Source organism: Mchenga conophoros, linkage group LG4 (genome assembly GCF_057382185.1).
Source record: "Mchenga conophoros isolate Kocher_MC1m ecotype Shallow Benthic linkage group LG4, M_conophoros_male_GT1.1, whole genome shotgun sequence".
Taxonomy (NCBI): domain Eukaryota; kingdom Metazoa; phylum Chordata; class Actinopteri; order Cichliformes; family Cichlidae; genus Mchenga; species Mchenga conophoros.
In genome coordinates, this window is record NC_140529.1 from 32335007 (window position 1) to 32353028 (window position 18022).

The window sequence follows — 18022 nt, forward strand, 5'->3', positions numbered from 1 at the left end:
AGGAAAGATGAAGGAAAAGAAAAACAGAGAGAAAGAGGAACAGTGAGAAAGGGCACTTAAAAAGAGAGAGAGAAAAAAAAACTCCCAGATCACCTGTTGAGAGAAAAAGAAGAGAAAACAAGCAAAAAAAGAGAGCAACATAATAAACATAACACCATCGCATTAATCTAGCTAAGTGTAAACAGCAGTAAATATTGAATGTTGTGGAGCAGCACGCAGGATAGACAGCGCACAATGTGCTTTGAGGTAGCAGCCAAGAAAGGTGTAGTTTATGTCTATGGACAGTGAACACCTGTGAGCACACCTGTGTGGATCAGCGCACTTGTATTCAAAAGGTTTCACCATGTAACGGTCTTCTAGAGGGTGTAGGGAGCCATAGCCCCGTCCAACCAGGGCATGAAGCAGGCATGGAGGAGATCCAGACCCCAGACATCCAAAGGCCCCAGAGTGCGAGAGCCCAAGCACTCTGGGGCTCAGCACGATACTTAATAGATAACCTGCTTATTTAATACCTGCTAATTTAATCAAGTTTGTCAACACACACAGCTCGACCACAAATCCACCCATTCATCCAGGAAATGAAACTCAACACCAAGCCCTATGCTGCACATAAATAAAAGAGGCATTTATCCTTGCAGATTATACACACTAGTTTAAACTTAGTGGCAAACACCAGGGCTGATCTACCCAGCAGGTGGATTCTGACATGGGCTGGTGGGGCAGCAGCTGTCTACCAGGCTTCACCTCTCCTTAATTCCAGTCACAGAACTCAAACCGCCTACTGGGACTGTGGTGTTAAAGCCTTTTGGAGCATATTTAATGCAATTTTTATGGCTTGCCGTGTGGAGGATTGTGTTCCCAGTACAGTTGTAGTGAGTGATTGTAAATTACTGAGCACTAATTAGCAGGTATTTATGTTTGTTAGCCAAGTCTACCCTATCATCCACACACGTTCACTTCTGACCATGCAAACATGATGGTGCCAAAATGCTAATGCTGAGGCTTCTAAAACCAGTGTGTGACATTATGGTGGGTATGTCCATCTTTCTTTTTTTACACAGTCATCACTTGACTCAAGGTTAAAAATGGTTTGAAAAAAGTTGGCTTAAACCCCAGTGGCTGCAGTTTTCCGAGTCTGTACCACCTTAACACCACCATCTGGTGAGGACGGAGAATGTGTTTTGTTTTGTTTTAAAGCGCCAATTCTGACAGTCTGTGAAAACTCTCCAAGTCGTTTCAAGTTATCTGCCAACGCTGCCAGCATCACCCACTGACACCCAATTCTTTGAGCACTGGGGACTGCCATGCCACAATGAAATCTGCTTTGAAAAGCTCTCAGCCCTGCTCAAATATCACCTCTCTCTCTCTTACACGCACACACATACACAGTATTCAAATTCATGTCTTTATATTCCTTTTCACCTGTAAAAAAGGAGTGATCACATCCTTTATTCCCACTCCCCTACACCTTTGAGTTTCATACTCTCCGTTCGGAATTTGTACCCAGTCTGGAAGCTTTTCATTAAAACTTGTAATAACACTGACTGCGGCTTCTCTGTCCACAGCTGTCAGTCTGATAAGAAAGCAGAGGTGAGAATATTCAGTCAGCAGCTACAACCACATATATATGAAAGGAAAACTTGAGTGAAAAAGGGGGATCCTCTGCTCCACTTCCTCTGCTGCACAGCCATGCAAGCGCATCTCTATCATTCAGCTATCTATGCACCCCCGCCACCCCAGCTCCCCGCTCTGCAACCCCCACGGGAGGCCAACAGATAGACAGGACACTACTTCAAGTGCAATTTCACATCCACAAAAGTTGCAGCAGTGAGAAAAAGAGCGGGCTGGATCTTGTTTATAAATAAAGTCATTCATAAATGATGGCATCTGTCAAGTGTGCGTGAGTGAGGTGCAGGTGGGAGGTGAAGGATGGAGGTGAAATATGGCCTCTCTCTGTGTATCCCCTTACGCTCGGATGGGTTCCAGACAGATGCTGAGAGGGTTTTGCTCCTCTGGAGGTGGAGGGCCATCAGGACTGAGAGTTAGCTTTATGAGAAGCAGAACGAGTCAGTGTGGCTGTTTGAAGTGAATTGATCAAAGCTGGGGGGGAATCGGGTACAGTTGCAGTCAGCAGAGTGGAGTGGACTGGGTGAAAACACACAGAGCCATGGTTCTCTGGGTGGATTTCCCATCTGACTGAATGACAGAGGAATTCACTGCTGCTCCTGCCGCTGCTGCAGCTTGAAAAGGAGCAAGCGTCTGGTTCAGTGTCAGGGTGGATTAGTTTGTGTCCCACATGAACAGTGCTGGAGGGGTATTAGATATTACTGTAATGCTATTACTTCTCCAGGTTACACAGTGATTTTTTTTTTAGTCATTACATTTTTTAAATAAAACATGCACTCCTACTTTGTTTTATATTACATTCTTGTGAGACATTTAATTAAAACCTGCATAAATATGTATTAAGCGTAATTAATTTTTACTGTTACCGGGTAAGATTAAACAAGCAAAATTAGCAGGCCAAAAAAGTTTTAATAGAATTATCATCTGTTGTGTATTTGTTAAATTAATGATTAAGAAGAACATAATTTCCTCTATGAGAATATATAATGGGCAAAATGATGCTTTTAACCAAGCTTAATGGCCAAAGCATATTTGGGCAATAATAATGTAGCTACAATATATAAGCTTACATTTTAAACTAAGAAAGCTGCAGCTCACCTGGTCATCTTAATATGCCCTTCAAGTAACTTATATATGATCAATAATTTCTTGGTGTGTCACTGGATTCTTTTGTGTGGGCAGACACTTAGAACGAGTGATGGAGGACATTAAAAAGACATTTTTACTTCCCTTTTTGTAGTCACTCACCATCTCTTTAAGGATAATGCCGACACAGCCAATCACCCTCTGGAAAAGACTGAGGTGCACAGACTGAGGGGGTGCAGCGAAGTATAAGACAAGACATCAATGTGTATGTGCTGCTGATGAGGGGAGTAGGTAGAGTGCATTATGATGACATAAAGGTGCTTTATGATTGTATAAATATTTAAGCACCAACCGCTAGTACTGAATCTACTTTACTAAGTGGATTGGGTAATATTATTAGGTAATACTAGTAATATTCTTGTTATTGGTGCTGTTTTTTACGCTGGCTGGCCACTTATACATGACTTATAACACAGCGTTGGATCCTCTTTATGGCATAAATTCAGCAAGCTGTCAGAAACATTCCTCAGAGAATTTGGTCCATGTTGACCTGATCGTCTTAGTTAAAGCAAATTTATCATCCTTGACGTCACTCTCCCATTCCACCACATCCAATAGCTACTCTATCGAAGTGAGATCTGGTGACTGTGGAAGCTGTTTAGTACAGTTAGTTCGCTGTCATGTATAAGAAACCAGTTTGAGATCATTTGTGACATGGCATGTTATCCTGCTGGAAGCATACATGAGAACATGGGTACACTGTGTCATAAAAGGTAGAGATGGTCAGCAACAACAAAGACAATGTTTTTCCAGTCTTCTCTTGTCCGATTTTGCTGACCCTGTGTAACTTGTACCTTCAGTTTCCTGTTCTTAGGTAACAGAAATGACATCAAGTGTCATCTTCTGCTGTTGTAGCCCATCTGGTTCAAGGTTTGATGCGTTGTGTGTTCAAAGATCCTCTTTTGCATACTTTGGTTATAATGAGTGTTTATTTGAGTTATTGCTGATTTCCTGTTATCTGGAAGTATTCTGGCCATTCTCCTCTGACCTCTGGCATAAACAGGGCATTCTCACTCAGAACACTCACTGGACATTTTCTCTTTTTCAAACAGTTCTCTGTAAATCCTCAAGACTGTGTGAGAAAATCCCAGTAGATTTCAGAAATCCTTAGACCAGCCTGTCAACCATGCCACAATCAAAGTCACTTAAACCATCTTTCTTCCTCATTCTGATGTTCAGTTTGAACTTCAACAGGTCATTGTGAAATTGTCTACATACCTAGAACCATTGGTTGTTGGGGTGTCATTGGCTGATTAGATATTTGTGTTAAAGAGCAGTTGAACAGGTACACCTAATAATGTGAGTGTAATTTTACCTTGTTTAAGTAATACAATAAAGCCTTTGTAAGAATCATTTTGAAAGTGTGTTTGGAGAGTTGATTTTTAGAGATACAATTGTTGGAATGGAGTTAAAGGAAGAGGTACAGTATATCTGTATCATTTACATCCTTTTAATTCAGGTCAGTGAAGGTTACAGAATTGCAGAGTTAACAGAATCAACTGATACAAGCACTGCAATAAATTCATAATGACTCTTTCATATTGTCATATGTATGTATAGACAACTGTTTGGAGAGGTTACAGCAGTTTGAAAAAAAAGTGGCATTTGTGTGTCAAGGACCAAGGAATGGGACAGATCCCCAAAGACAAGCCTTAAAACACAAAGCCCACAAATGTGGGAAAAGCACAGATGTATACCTCTCCTTTTTTGCTCCTTCTGTTTCCTTTCTCTAGATGTCAATCTAGTGAACACTTCCTGCTCTCACAACCTGCTCTCATGGTAAACACACCCACTATTCTTTCTAGTCACTTCAAGCCCTCATTCCCCCAACCTCTTTGAGTACTGATTGAGGCAGCAGATGCGCTTTTCAGCCTCATTGTGCCCCAGCTGCTGCCTGTGCGTCCTTCGACAGCACCCATTATGTCTCTGGTCAGCTGAGAAACATTAAGATTAAAGCGTCAACGCTGTAGCTATTCCCATCGTCACTCGATCACACGATATCCATGACTCGTTTCTTTTTTTCTATGTATTGTGTGCTTTCTTTTAAAAAACACAAATATCAGAAAGAGTATCAGAAAACTAATCTTAATTTAGTTAAATCTGCTATTGCTGCTATCAAATTACAGTATAAAAATAATGGAACAATATGATAGGCACCACACACAGCAATGAACTTTATGAGATTTTCAGTCTGTCTGCAAAGCTCCAGACACAGTCACATAGCCTAAATAACAGACATTTCCCTTAGAAGCTGGTACAGATCAAAAATAGAGACAGAAGCAGTGCGTCTTAAAGCAGATAACTCATAAATTGGAAGGGAAATGGCATCTCACTAATTAAGAAAATTTTCATTTAGCCTGGAAGAAGAATTTGTTGCTCTATATAAAAAAAGCCTTCCATAAACCTAGGACATCTCACTATTCATCACTGATTGAAAACAACAACAACCCTAGGTTTCTTTAAGCACTGTAGCCGGGCTGACAAAAAGTCTGAGTTCAGTTTAGCCAAGCATTCCTTTAACCTTAACTAGTAATGACTTAAGGAATTTCTTCACAAATAAAACTTTAACCATTAGAGAAAGAATGCTCATAACCACCCCAGACATATCATTATGTAGAGGTATTTTCAATACAACTGATATTTTTTTAGATTCTCTCTCCAATTCATTTTTTTGAGTTAAGGTTTGCAATTACTTCCTCCAAACCATCAACATATCAATCAGATTCCATTCCTGCAAGACGGCTCAAAGAAGTCCTACCATTAATTAAGTAATGCTTCAATCTTAAATATGATCAATCTATCTCTATAACTGGGCTACGTACCACAGGCCGTAATTAAACCATTACTTAAAGAGCCATCACTTGACCCAGCTGTCTCAGCTAATTATAGGTCAATCTCCAACCTTCCTTTAATCTCACAAATTCTTGAAAGAGTAGTGATAAAACAGTCAACTGAGTTTCCATCAGATTTCAGAGCTCATCACAGTACAGAAACAGCTTTAGTGACAGTTGACTCATCTCTGTGCAGGATTCAGTACCATTCACCATAATATTTTTACAGAGTTTCGAGCATGCGATGTTAAGTAGTGTTTAAGTTACTTCGCTGCAGTGGTTTCTATCATATCTATTTTAGAGACTCCAGTTCGTTCTTGTAAATGGAGAGGCAGTAGTCTCACACACTAAGGTTAACTGTGGATTTCCACGGTTCTGTGCTAAGACCAATTCTGTTTACATTATACATGTTTCCCCTAGGCAGTAACATTATATGGCATAGCCTTTTCATTGCTATGCAGATGATACCCAGCTTTATCCATGAAGCCAGAAGTTACACAACAATTAGTTAAACTGCAGAAATGTCTTAAAGGCATAAAGTCCTGGATGGCCTCTAATTTCCTAAATTCAGATAAAACAGAGGTTACTGTATCTTTTTACTGTGTTTAACCAGATACTTACTTCTGGAAGGCATTACCTTGGCCTCTGTGAGGAATCTTGGAGTCATTTCTAACCAGGATATTTCCTCCAGTGTGTATATTAAACAATTATGTGGGACTGTTTTCTTTCATTTACACAGTACCTCAAAAATTTGAAAAATCGTGTCTCAGACTGATGCTGTTCATGCATTTTTTTTACTTCTAGGCTGGATTATTATAATCAGGTTGTCCTAAAAACTCCCTAAAAAGCCTTCAGTTGATCAAAAACGCTGCAGCAAGAGTATTGACAGGGAGTAGAAAGAGAGAGTATTTTTCTCCTATATTGGTTTCTCTTCACTGGCTCTCTGTTAACCCTAGAATTGAATTTAAAATCCTTCTCCTAACACACAAAGCCTTGAATAATCAGGCACCATCGTATCTTAAAGACATCGTATTACCATATCTTCCCATTAAAGGACTTTGCTCTCAGACTGCAGGCCTATAATATTTAAAAGTAGAATGGAAAGAAGAGCATACCTCTCTTTTTGAATGAGTTTACCGTTAAGGCTGGATCAGGTGACCCTGAACCCTCCCACACTATATTACAACAGGCTTGGGGCTAGGCAGGAGGCTTCACATAATGGACCTTGTTTCACCTCTTTTCACTCACCATGTGTTTATACAGCACTCTGCATTTAATCATGAGTTATTATTAATCTCTGACTCTCTTCCTCAGTCTGTGTTTTGTCCTGTCTTCCACCCCCCATCCCCAACCAGGCATGGTCTCTCCCTCAGCCTGGTTCTCCCAGAGGTTTCTTCCTGTTAAAAGGGAGTTTTTCCTTCCCACTGTTGCCAAGTGCTTCCTCATACGGGGTCGTCTGATTGATGTGGATTTCCCTTTTTCTTTGCTCGGCCTTTACCACTGAATTGTATTTCATTGAGAGCTAATGGATAACTCTGAACAAAGACTACTGCTGTTGCAGTTTGCAATCATGATGCATTAGGCGGCACGATTTGTTTGTGCTGCCCAAGTGTGGTTCAGTTAATCGGATATTGAGGTTTCAAGTTAAATAAAGTCACAGGATGCACATCTAGGCTGACCTGGGAAACAAAATTAAATTGTTTTTTACAAAAACATTTCATTTGCCGCATCTAACAAAGGTGTCAAATGCATTTTCTTTTCAAATAAAATAGCTGTACCTGCTCATTGTCTTCTTTACTGCCCTCACTGCCTTCAACTTTCAATCGACAGAATAGCAATAACCAGTAATAGGAAATGTGTTTTGCCTGTGTCCTCTTATGCATACACAAGTATTAGGAAAGAAGGACAACAAACACATTTAAGCATTTCTTCATATTATCAATCACCTGTTTGTATATTACCTTTTATCCAGGTTGTTACAGTTTAAAGTGCTTCACAGAAGACTGATAAGACAATAATTAGACATAAGAAATAAAACATCTTACCACTAGTTGTGAAAAACTACAAAGAACAGGCCTATTTATAAGTCATGATATGTGGACTACCTGTACATATACATTTTAAATAACCTGTAATATTAGTTATATGCCTTGTCATATGGTTTAGGCAATATTAATAAATATGCTATGTGATATTTTTTGTACTCGATATAATCTTTTTTTAAAATGCTTATTTATAGGTCTTATCACTTATAAGTATTGTCTAACATTACCAGTTCTATCAACCACTGAAAATAATATGCATCAACACTATTAATATTAATATATTCTCATGTTGCACTCCTCGTCCCTTTGATTCTGTGTCATTTTTAGTAAAAACAGCTGCAATCAAAATTTGATTACTTTTTGTGCATCTGTCATTATAATAGCTTAAGCCTTTTCTGTCAGTAGCACAGCATGGCAAGACTTAAGAGTCCGTATGAACTCATCAAAAGCTTTAAGACTCTAAAAGACTTCTTTTAATTCTATCCAGTGAATGTTCAGTGCCTAATAACTTATCACTGTACTTAGTTAATATGTCATTGTATAAATGTGCTAAGTAAAAGCCATATGCAGCCTATCAGCAGTGTGCAGTACTGTTCAGCAGTGGACATACTATTTAAGCAGATTATACACTTTTGCCTGGTGCTCCACATTAAGCTGACAGTTCACGGAGGCTGAGATGCGGTGAAGGAACGTGTGCTGATGAGTCTTAGCTTATAGCTGTATCCATGGGCACATTTACAGGTTCCTCTCACTGAAGAAGGTCATAAGGACCCGGATGCTACAGCCTCTGGGACCTGCCAGAAGTGCTGGGCAGATGGGCATTTGGACAACTCGAGGTGCTTTTGTATGCATGTAAAAATGGGTAGGAATATGTAAGCACATGTAGTACAGAACATCAGTTTGCACTCTGTGTGTGTGTGTGTGTGTGTGTGTGTGTGTGTGTGTGTGTGTGTGTGTGTGTGTGTGTGTGTGTGTGTGTGTGTGTATCAAAGTTTCACTGAGAGAGCAGACATTTTGTGTGGTAATTACAGCCTGTTTGTTCCATCAGTGTGCCTGGCTGCCTTCATGCAGCATTTCTGCACACCTCTTGCTTAACACATTCCTAACTGCTAGTGACCCCAACGCAGTGATGTTTTGACTAATGGGCAGTCAGAGATGGAGAACATCGACAGCTGAACAAAAAGAGGGGGGATAAACCGATAGTACACAGATAAAGATGCATGAATTCAACTCTTCACTTGTTCTCTTTTAGCTTCCTTAATCTTCTCCCACACCTCCTTTAATGTAAAGAGAGCCATTGATTATTGATTCCTTGATACAATCTAACTATAATTCACAAAGTACTGCTTGCCTGCTCCAGAATAAAGGCATCCAGCCCAGAAGCCAGGAGTGCCAGCTGTCTTGAAGCGATTGTTTACAAACCCACTCACAAAGTCATGGTGCAATGGAGTGAAGCACTATGCACAAGGCCATAATTTTTCAAAAAGTTTAGGGGTAGAGTTTGTTCTAAAAGACGAAGAAGAAAAAGGAAGCAAAGATTAGTCTAAATTTCTCTCAGTTATTTACAACACGAGGTAGACCTACCTCTCTATTTCTAAGATATAGTATTATAATTAACAGGGTTTTTGTTTGTTTTGCAGGTTTATCTGCTAACTTTATTACCAAAAAGACTGCAGGCTCATCCCAAAATTAAAATCATGTGGTTGACATAAAGGGACCAGAAGATACATTCTGTTATCATGCTCAGGAAGCCCTAAAGGACTGAGTGATAGACCCTCCTCCAAAAATATCCTCACAGGCATTTCAGTATCTGTGTATGGAGACTGTCAAAGGGCTTTACCTTACACCAGAAAGTGTCTTGAGGCAGCTGTTGTTATGAAATGGCATTCTATAAATAAAACTCAATTAAATAGAATTGACTTGGAGGTACAAAGACCAAAATCTATTTACAAGCTTTGCAAAATTCCAACAGTCACAAATCTAGTATTTTTCCCCAAACCGTGCCAATCGTGCTTCCATGAAAATAAAAATAGCCAGTAAGCTTGAAATGTGGATTCTTTTCTACAAAAAAAATATCCAGAGTTACACCTGAGATGAATTGTTATGCTTTATCTAGAGTCTGCAGCCAACATCATTATCCTGAAAAAACAGAAACATAGACAGATGTTGACATTGTTTATAGACCATTTTAACATACATAAATAAACAGAATTTTTAAGCCATTTACATTTATGTACATCTGAGTTCTGTCTCATCTGTTACACGGTTGGACTGTTACAACTATTGCCTCTCTGTCCCTGATGTCAGTATGATAAACCCATTGATGCCAGTGCTTCAGTGCGTTCAAGGACTACCTCGAACCGTCATTGAGGTAAGGTGCACAACATCAGTTAAACTTTAATTTTGGAACAATTTAAACATAGAAAATGACAAAAAAAACATCAGCAGATGGTTGTTCAGAGTTTAAATGTTTGCCGAGTAGCTCTTTGATGTCTTACTTAGGCACTGAGGTGCTCTGCTAAACACTATAATGCTTACAAAGTCAAAATGAATGTCTTTGTAGTAAGCTTAAACGCTGTCTATCTTGATCATCCTGCTAACTGAGACAAAAAAGTATTAGTCTTAAACTAATCTCTCTAACTAAGGGCATGAGTTTGAGATATTAAACTAAGTACTTTCATCTGATCCCTTATTTCCCAAGTGTTTAACACAGCACATGGAGCTAATGCAGGACTCAAATTGGATGCCCTTCCTGACACAACCACTTGCTTGCGGTCCTCTGATGCTGGATTTGTGCCTCCTCCTTGTGCCAAAGTGGGCATCTGTTGCATGCAAGTTGATTGTGTTAACCACTACACCCTGCAACCATCAGTTTGAGATATAAAACTGAAAGTCATGTTAACGTCATTCAGTATAAATCAAGGGATCATCAGTGGATCCTAGGGATTCATCCACCAAGGATGGTGCGTGCCTTTGTTGAAGTAATCCAAATTAGTCACCTGGATGAAAGTAGAATACTTACCAAAATGCCAGCTGATGACTTATCACGCCCTAAAAAGTAACAATTTGTTACTTTTCTTGTCTCACATGTTAGTAAACTGAATATCTGAGAAAAACCAAATAGTCTTTTCCGCTAGCCAAGTGGCCAGTGGACCAGCAACAGCTAGTTCTTGGGCTCTTCCGGTGTAGCCAGTGAACATCCAGGTTACAGCTTCTTTTTAAATCAGTTTTTCACAAATGCAAATAAATTTAAAACAACTAACAAAACAGTGAATGGTAGTTTTAAAGCTTGATGGGTCACCAGAACATGGAATAAAGACAGGCTATTAATGGGGGAAAAAAACCAAAAATCTGATCTTTTACTCTAGATTCTACAATATTAAGGAAATATCTGATCATAGGAATGAACTATTTTGTAACCATTTCTATAACTTCTTTAAAAATTGAAATAATATAAAAGATAATTGTCGCATTGTATGCTGTTTGTGAGCAAAAACTTGTGTGTGAAACCAGACTTTTTAAACTTCTTCAACAATTGTTTGTTTAATTAGAGACACAAACGGTTATTTCAGGTTACAGTATTTCACCAGCCTTGCACTTCTTCTGTTTACTCATTACCTGAAACTGTCAAGCTGGAACAGGTTCCCAGTGCAGGTGAGTGCCTTCCAGCTTTCTGTGCATCATCAAAACCTGTTTTCGTTTAGGCAGCTATTGCCCTGGGCTGGTTCAGCAAAGAGTATGAACAACTTGTGAACAGCGTTTGAAATGATGTCGTCATCCTCCCATCAGGGTGTTGACAAAAATAAACAAAAGGTGCATTTACAGTCTGCAGCTACTTTCCAACAAGTCCAATGACCTATAGAGCAACTAAAATTGGAACTTGTTCAGAGGAAAGTGAAGGAATCTAAGAATTTATGTATTTAAATATTTAATGTTGAGTCCTGCAGTGGTAATTCAGAGAGGGCGAGCTGAAAGACTATACAAGCCAAGAGCAGACAAAGTTATCTCTAGTGATCAGCATAGTCCCTACTCAGATAATATCAGGTCTGATAGAACATTCTGAGCATCCTCCACCTCCAGTGAGCCGTAGGTTTGGGTGCAGAGGAGACTCCGTTGATTTTATATCTGCTCTGCGTTGTGATTGTAGTTCATTCATTGTCCATTAAATATTAATCAAGCGGAAAGTGTTGAGGAATGCAAAACCCACTGAACACGGAATGTTTTCACAGGCCACTGGATGTCCTACCAGTCCACTGCACTAAGTATGTGGAGTTTAAAGAGCATAAAGACACCAGGAATGTTGGAAGGTTGGTATGAGAGGAGGGAGACAGCCAGACTGTGACTAAGGAAGCGCTGGCACTGGGAGTGGTGTTACACACTTGTTAGTGTCTCTCAAGTCAAAAACAATCACACCTCTGACTGTGAAAACACAAGCTTTTTAATGAGAACGCGCACAACTTCAACTGTGGAATACTCATTAGAGGCTAGGGGCTCGGAAGCTCATAAGAGTGGTAATTAAATTTAAGAGTCTGTTATCCAGGTGTAGATTAACAATCTGTGACATTTTCATACAGATAAGTTCCTGCTTCCTGTCTTCTCTGCAGAGCACTGCTTCAAACTGAAACAAGTTCAACAAAGCTTTTATACATTTTGTTGTGAACAGCCAGAGTCAGGCAGGTCTGTTGCAGGAAAAAACATCCTCCACAGCACTGCAAGTGATGTGCTTCAGTGTTCCCAGCAGCGACAGAACTTTGTTGGAAATAAACAGAGAAAGAACAATGTGCTTGGAATCGGAAACTATAGACAACATTGCTGATCCGACACAGAAAAATCAACAGAAGCTCAGAAATTTAATTTACTGAACTCCTCAGGTTAAAAGTGATGAAGATAGGATCTGAATGACAAGCGAGCTCGAGGAAGTAAGTTGCAAAATAACACCACAGCATGAGCGATTAGTACTAAAGATGTCAGCAAAAGAAGAAAGGAAAACAAGATGCCTGTGGACTGCCACTTAAAAGTGTTGGGCTTCACGTGAGAATCAGGTCAGTACATAATTATAATAAAGGTCAATCAAATGGACCAATATAGCAAGGCCATGATGATCCACTTGGCAAAGTAAATCCACTTGGCATCTTTCTTGGCCTTCAGACAACAATTCTGATGGCTAAAGATCCAAACAGGACAGGCAGGAAAAAAAAAAGAATCAGGTCAGGCATTAGAGAGACAGCTGTGAAGAGAAACACAAACAGACAAGAAGGTACTGCTGTGGGAACTTTGGGAAAACCCGACTTGTCATGAATTGGACTTTTTGAGAAACAGCATGCACACCTCTCACTGAAGTATTACTCTCAGGCCAAAGCTACAAGAAATCTTTCTCAGGCAACTTTACCATAATGGGAAGAGAGGATGAGTGCCTCATTGCCTCAGGCTCAGTAAAAGCTCCTGACTCGCTGACTACCAAAGAGGCCCACGAGCATCAACAGTTATCACTAACGATCTCTGATAAGTTATCACCGACCCACGCTGACATTTTGACCACTTGACAGCTTATGTTGCTTTTAAAATAAATTAAAAAACAGATACAGCACTGCTGAAACCGACTACACCATCTATCACCATGTCATGTAACATGGACACACATTTATCCAAATATAGTGTGTTTATTTTCTCTTTTTATTTTCTCTTCTGAATTCCATTCAATCACCGTCTAATTGATTTAATTCTCCAGATGGTCTAGAGCCGAATGCAGGGAAGAATACAAAGTACAGCTGAAGGTTGCCCTCTGATTCCCATAAGCTGTCTGACCTCCTTGTTTCTGCTTAATACGTCTTAAAATACCCATATGTTTAGGGAGTTCTATAAAAATTGCACATGAACAAACGTACAGATTTACAGGGAGTGACGACCTCAATTAGATAAACAGCTTACCTTTGTTCTCACCCATCCTGCAAAGATGAGACCTAGTAGAAGAACTGAAATTATGGTGACCACGTGAATCAGTGGTTGACTTCCATGCAAGAGTGAACGCTGGGAGCATTTCTAAATGATTATATCCATTTATCCTTACTGGAGAAATGTGAAACAGGCGAGAAGCAAGTTGTTTAAATAGCCTCGCCTCAAACGGCAATCAATAATGTTTTGTGAACTGAGCCCGGCCACAGCGTGCAGACTACAGCAGCAATTAAAAGGGAGACAAAAGTTTATGAGAAGAGGCTGAAAGTGAGACAATAATGCGTGTATAAATGGAGTGGAAAAAATTGGAGCGCAACGCGAAAATTGATTGATGCAAACAGGTCAAAATGAAAATGTTCAGTGGATTGTAGTTGCACCTGTACAGATAACAGCATGTGTTTACCAGCTATTGGTCTTTCATTGTCTGTTCCCTTTAAGGTCAGCTTTGTCAAGAACACTTGCAAGAGCCTCACAGAGTAAATTCACAGGTCAAAGTTCACCAAAGATGACTGTACGCCAGGCATGTCAAGACATTTTATAGCACTGATCACTGTGATTTTACTTAAATTAACTGATAAAGTCTGAAATACTTGATCAATGATAAATGATAAATGACTGTGTGACCCAAGAGAGTCCCAAGAGTCTCTGCACTGAACTGCTGGCGATGGTGCTTATGGTACATGAAAGAAAATTAAAGCAGCGCATGAGAATGGGAGCCGTAGGCGGAGAGAGGGTGAAGCAATAAAATACTCAGACTCAAATAAAGGAACGATGGGAGACATGCTATTCTTTTCAGATGAAAGCCTTTTCCATCTAAGTGAGAGCCAATTGTTTTTCTTGTTGAGAGAAAATATGAACATCTGTGTTTGCCGTGAATCAGTGAATAATGGCAGACCACCAAGGACCTCTGAATGTGCACACACACAGAAGCACATAGGCAAACAACCACACATGCACACACACATTTGCCCTGTGGGCTGGGTGACGTCATGTTTGTTGTAGGGTGGGCGGCTCCTGATTGAAGATTAACGTCTAAAACTGCCAAAGATGCTTTAGGCGTTTAAAGATGGACAGAAGCACAACATTCCCACATTAGACTCTTACAGCTGAGAGATAAGGAACTCTTCTAAGTTGTAGCCCTGGGCCTGAGAGGGCCTGGAACCCCTGACTGACAGGCTCAAGCAGATTTACTCTCTGGAGCTGACATGAGGTTCAAGAAAAAACAACATTCTTTGGCTGACTGGTCTTGTAACATAAAAATGCTCTCATAGTCTCTCCCAAGACAGTTTTAGGTTTGGGAATGTTTATGGTAACATAAAAGAATTCCCTCTGGAAGGATCCCATACAGACTGCTATAACTACTGAGCCATGTCACCGGTCAGATAACTGGCAGGAGCCTCTGGCATGAGAAGACTGTGACATGCAGCATCTCAGATCCACATAGCTGTAAATCTAACCACACTGACAAGACAGGGATAGATCCTGGCTTCCCATGCAGGAGTCCTACAGCCTGGTCATACACCACTAAAATAAAGATGATTTGTTTTCAGAGAAAGTTCCACTGTGATTCAACAACACTCCCGACATGTGGATTCCTTTCTATGGAACAATAACACTTATACACTGATATCACTGATGCTGTTATTCAGAACATATCAGCATGTTCAAATTAGACATTTTTAATGACTGAAAAAATTAAAGTTAGAAATAGAGCAGGGTGATATGATCAAAAATATTTATCACGATATACATTTGAAAATTTGCGATAATGATATAACTGACTATATAATTGACACTAGACAAAACTCCACAACTTTATTAATGCAAAAAAAAAAACATCAATGTATTTTCACTTAAACAAGAAGCTGTTTTTTGCATTAAAGTTATATAAAAATTTAACAGTGCAAATTCCTTGCTGACAGTTTAACCAAAAGGCATTTCCAGTGGAAATTGGCCGACATATCCTCAGCATAACCATGTATAATATCCAGAAATCTTAAAAAGAGGTTATACACACACAATACGGTAATATTATGTTGAAGCACAGTACGTATCACTCAGCGAGGCTCCTGCCTACTATAGTTGTAATGCTCCGACAATCCATCAAGCGGTGCAGCTTCGTAGCTTAGCAAAGTCGTACTAAAACATTTGACAGATTTTCGAGCGCTGTGTACATAAAATCATTTCGAGGTGAGTAAACACAACCAGAATTCATACATAAGGCACACGGGATTATAAGGGGCTCTGTCGATTTTCAGAAAAATCAAAGGATTGATTTTAAGTGTGCCGTATTTTCCAAAAAACACGGTAATAACGACAGCCGCTAGCATGCTCTACCAAAAATAGTGCTTTGTTGTGTATCTGACAGACGAAAGCTAAACCAGTTCCACACCACTGAAGTTGCAGCATTTTTACAAACCAATTCTGGTTCATCCGTTTCGTTCAACGTTCCGCTTTCGCCCTTCTCATTCTCTGTCACCGCCGTGCTTTTTCCGCCATGTGCATATGAAAACAAAGGCACTGCGCATGCGTGTTTTACCCATATTCTATCACGATATTTCATTTTCTTATCGTTGCCCAACATTATACCGGTATTACCGTGAACGGTATGATATGGCCCTTAGAAAGCCCCTGAAAGTAATGAATGTGTATGGAGTTGAAAATAAACGTAATTAATTAATTTCGCACAGGGTTGAGGAATGAAGTCCATTCATGAATTATTTGTCAGCAAATTACTTAATAAAATATCCAAAGGAAACAAAACTTTATATAAATCTTGATCGGATGTCTGAAAATGTGTAAAATGGGGAAACTTAATCAAACGAGCAGACAAAGATTAGCCCAGTACTAGCCAGTATGTCAGCCAACTGCTGCATCCATCTAAATCTGAGGAAAGCTCTTAAATGGTTATAGCTGTTACGGGTCCCTTCAGGCCCATCCTGTCTGAATTATCCACGCCATAACCCCTTTCACCTCCCCACAGTTGCCTGACCCTGAGCCAGATCATGAGAAGAGGCAGCCACACACAGTGGACAACTCATGAAAGAATGCACACACAAGACACAGAGAGACATGGCTGGCACCAAAGTTTCCAGCACTAGCAGATGTCCTGAGTTAAAAAACAAACAAACAAAAAAAAAAAAAAAACCGTCTAAAAACAAAAGGCATCTCGAGTTGGCTAGGTCAAAGCAATTTGTCAAAGAGATGACTGCTGAAAAAGTTGGAGAGGGAGTTGGAGGCAGTGCCACCCTGTTGCACCCAGGGACAGACACCACGGCAGGGCTAGGAGACGATTGATTTAATGTCAGCCTCTAAGACACAGCACAGACAGAGACGTGAAATAGTCTTACCTGACGTGTCCCACATATTCAGTTCAATCCGGTGCTTCTCTATTTCAAAACTGGCTGTGTAGTTTTCAAACACTGTGGGCACATAGTTCTGAAAATAAAAGATTTATTTTAGTTACCCGATGAAAAGGGGCATAATAAGCCTCTGTTTATAGTGACTGTGATTAGACTGCTGAGAGTATGACATTTGAAACGATGCAGCTGACAAATACAATAAAGGCAGACACATTTCACAGCTGGGCTGCCTCAAATGCTTTCGGGGATATTATGTTTAGAAACACAGCAAAGACAAAGCCTTAAAGTTTTGTAGTCTGTATTGGAGACACTACAGTTCATTTTGTCATTTTACAGTCCTTTATTTCATGTCTGCGCTAAGGTTCTTTCTCCTTCTCTTCTTTGAGCATTAGTGTGTTTAGACAGGTGGATGTAACCTGCCGGATTAGTGCTGAAACTGAGCTGCCGAGTAGAGCGTTACATTTAAATGACGGTGCTGTAGTTATTCATAAACTCCGCGGTTCCCTCCTCTACAGAAAGACCGAAGTTTCGACTTTTTTTTAATAGCTGGACCTACCTCTGGGTAGCAGTCCTTGGCAAAAACGTGCAGGAGCGCAGTTTTCCCACATTGCGTATCCCCGACCACCACAATCTTGCAACGGCTCCCTAGACTGTCCATGGTTTGTCCGTCAGACGTGTATTCTTGACACGGAAAGGTGTTGCATCCAGCATCCGATAAGAGGCGCAGCGGAATTCAACACTTTGAAGAAAAATTAGCAAATACATGCGCAGAGCCGGTGCGCTTTATCCAGCTTCTGCTGTCCGACAGTGCCCCGGTCCCACTGACACACTCCGTCTGACACTCCGCTCCCGTAACTGCGAGCAGGACGCACACAGCCCACCCTGGAAACTCCGCTACTTTGGTTACTGGCCACGCCTTCCTCATTTTCACATATGAGCCACATCGTTCACATGTTGTATGCTGCTCTTATTATTATTAGAAATTAAGGTCCAACTATACAAATGGCTCACAGGGTTTGTTTTTCTCTTGTATGATTTCACTGAAAAAGCGACCCAGTGT

At 40.2% G+C, this 18022-nt stretch overlaps 1 protein-coding gene across 1 annotated transcript in view; it reads right to left on the bottom strand.

Annotated features, from left to right (window-relative positions):
* Positions 1-17809, bottom strand: part of rnd2 (Rho family GTPase 2) — a 32740-nt gene extending 14931 nt beyond the window's left edge. The window contains exons 1-2 of the mRNA XM_085271857.1: positions 17519-17809; positions 16951-17038 (exon numbers count right to left, since the gene is read on the bottom strand). Of these exons, the coding sequence (XP_085127983.1) occupies positions 16951-17038; positions 17519-17620 (190 nt within the window). The 5' untranslated portion in view covers positions 17621-17809. The remainder of the gene's footprint in view (positions 1-16950; positions 17039-17518) is intronic.
* Positions 17810-18022: the final 213 nt, after the last annotated feature.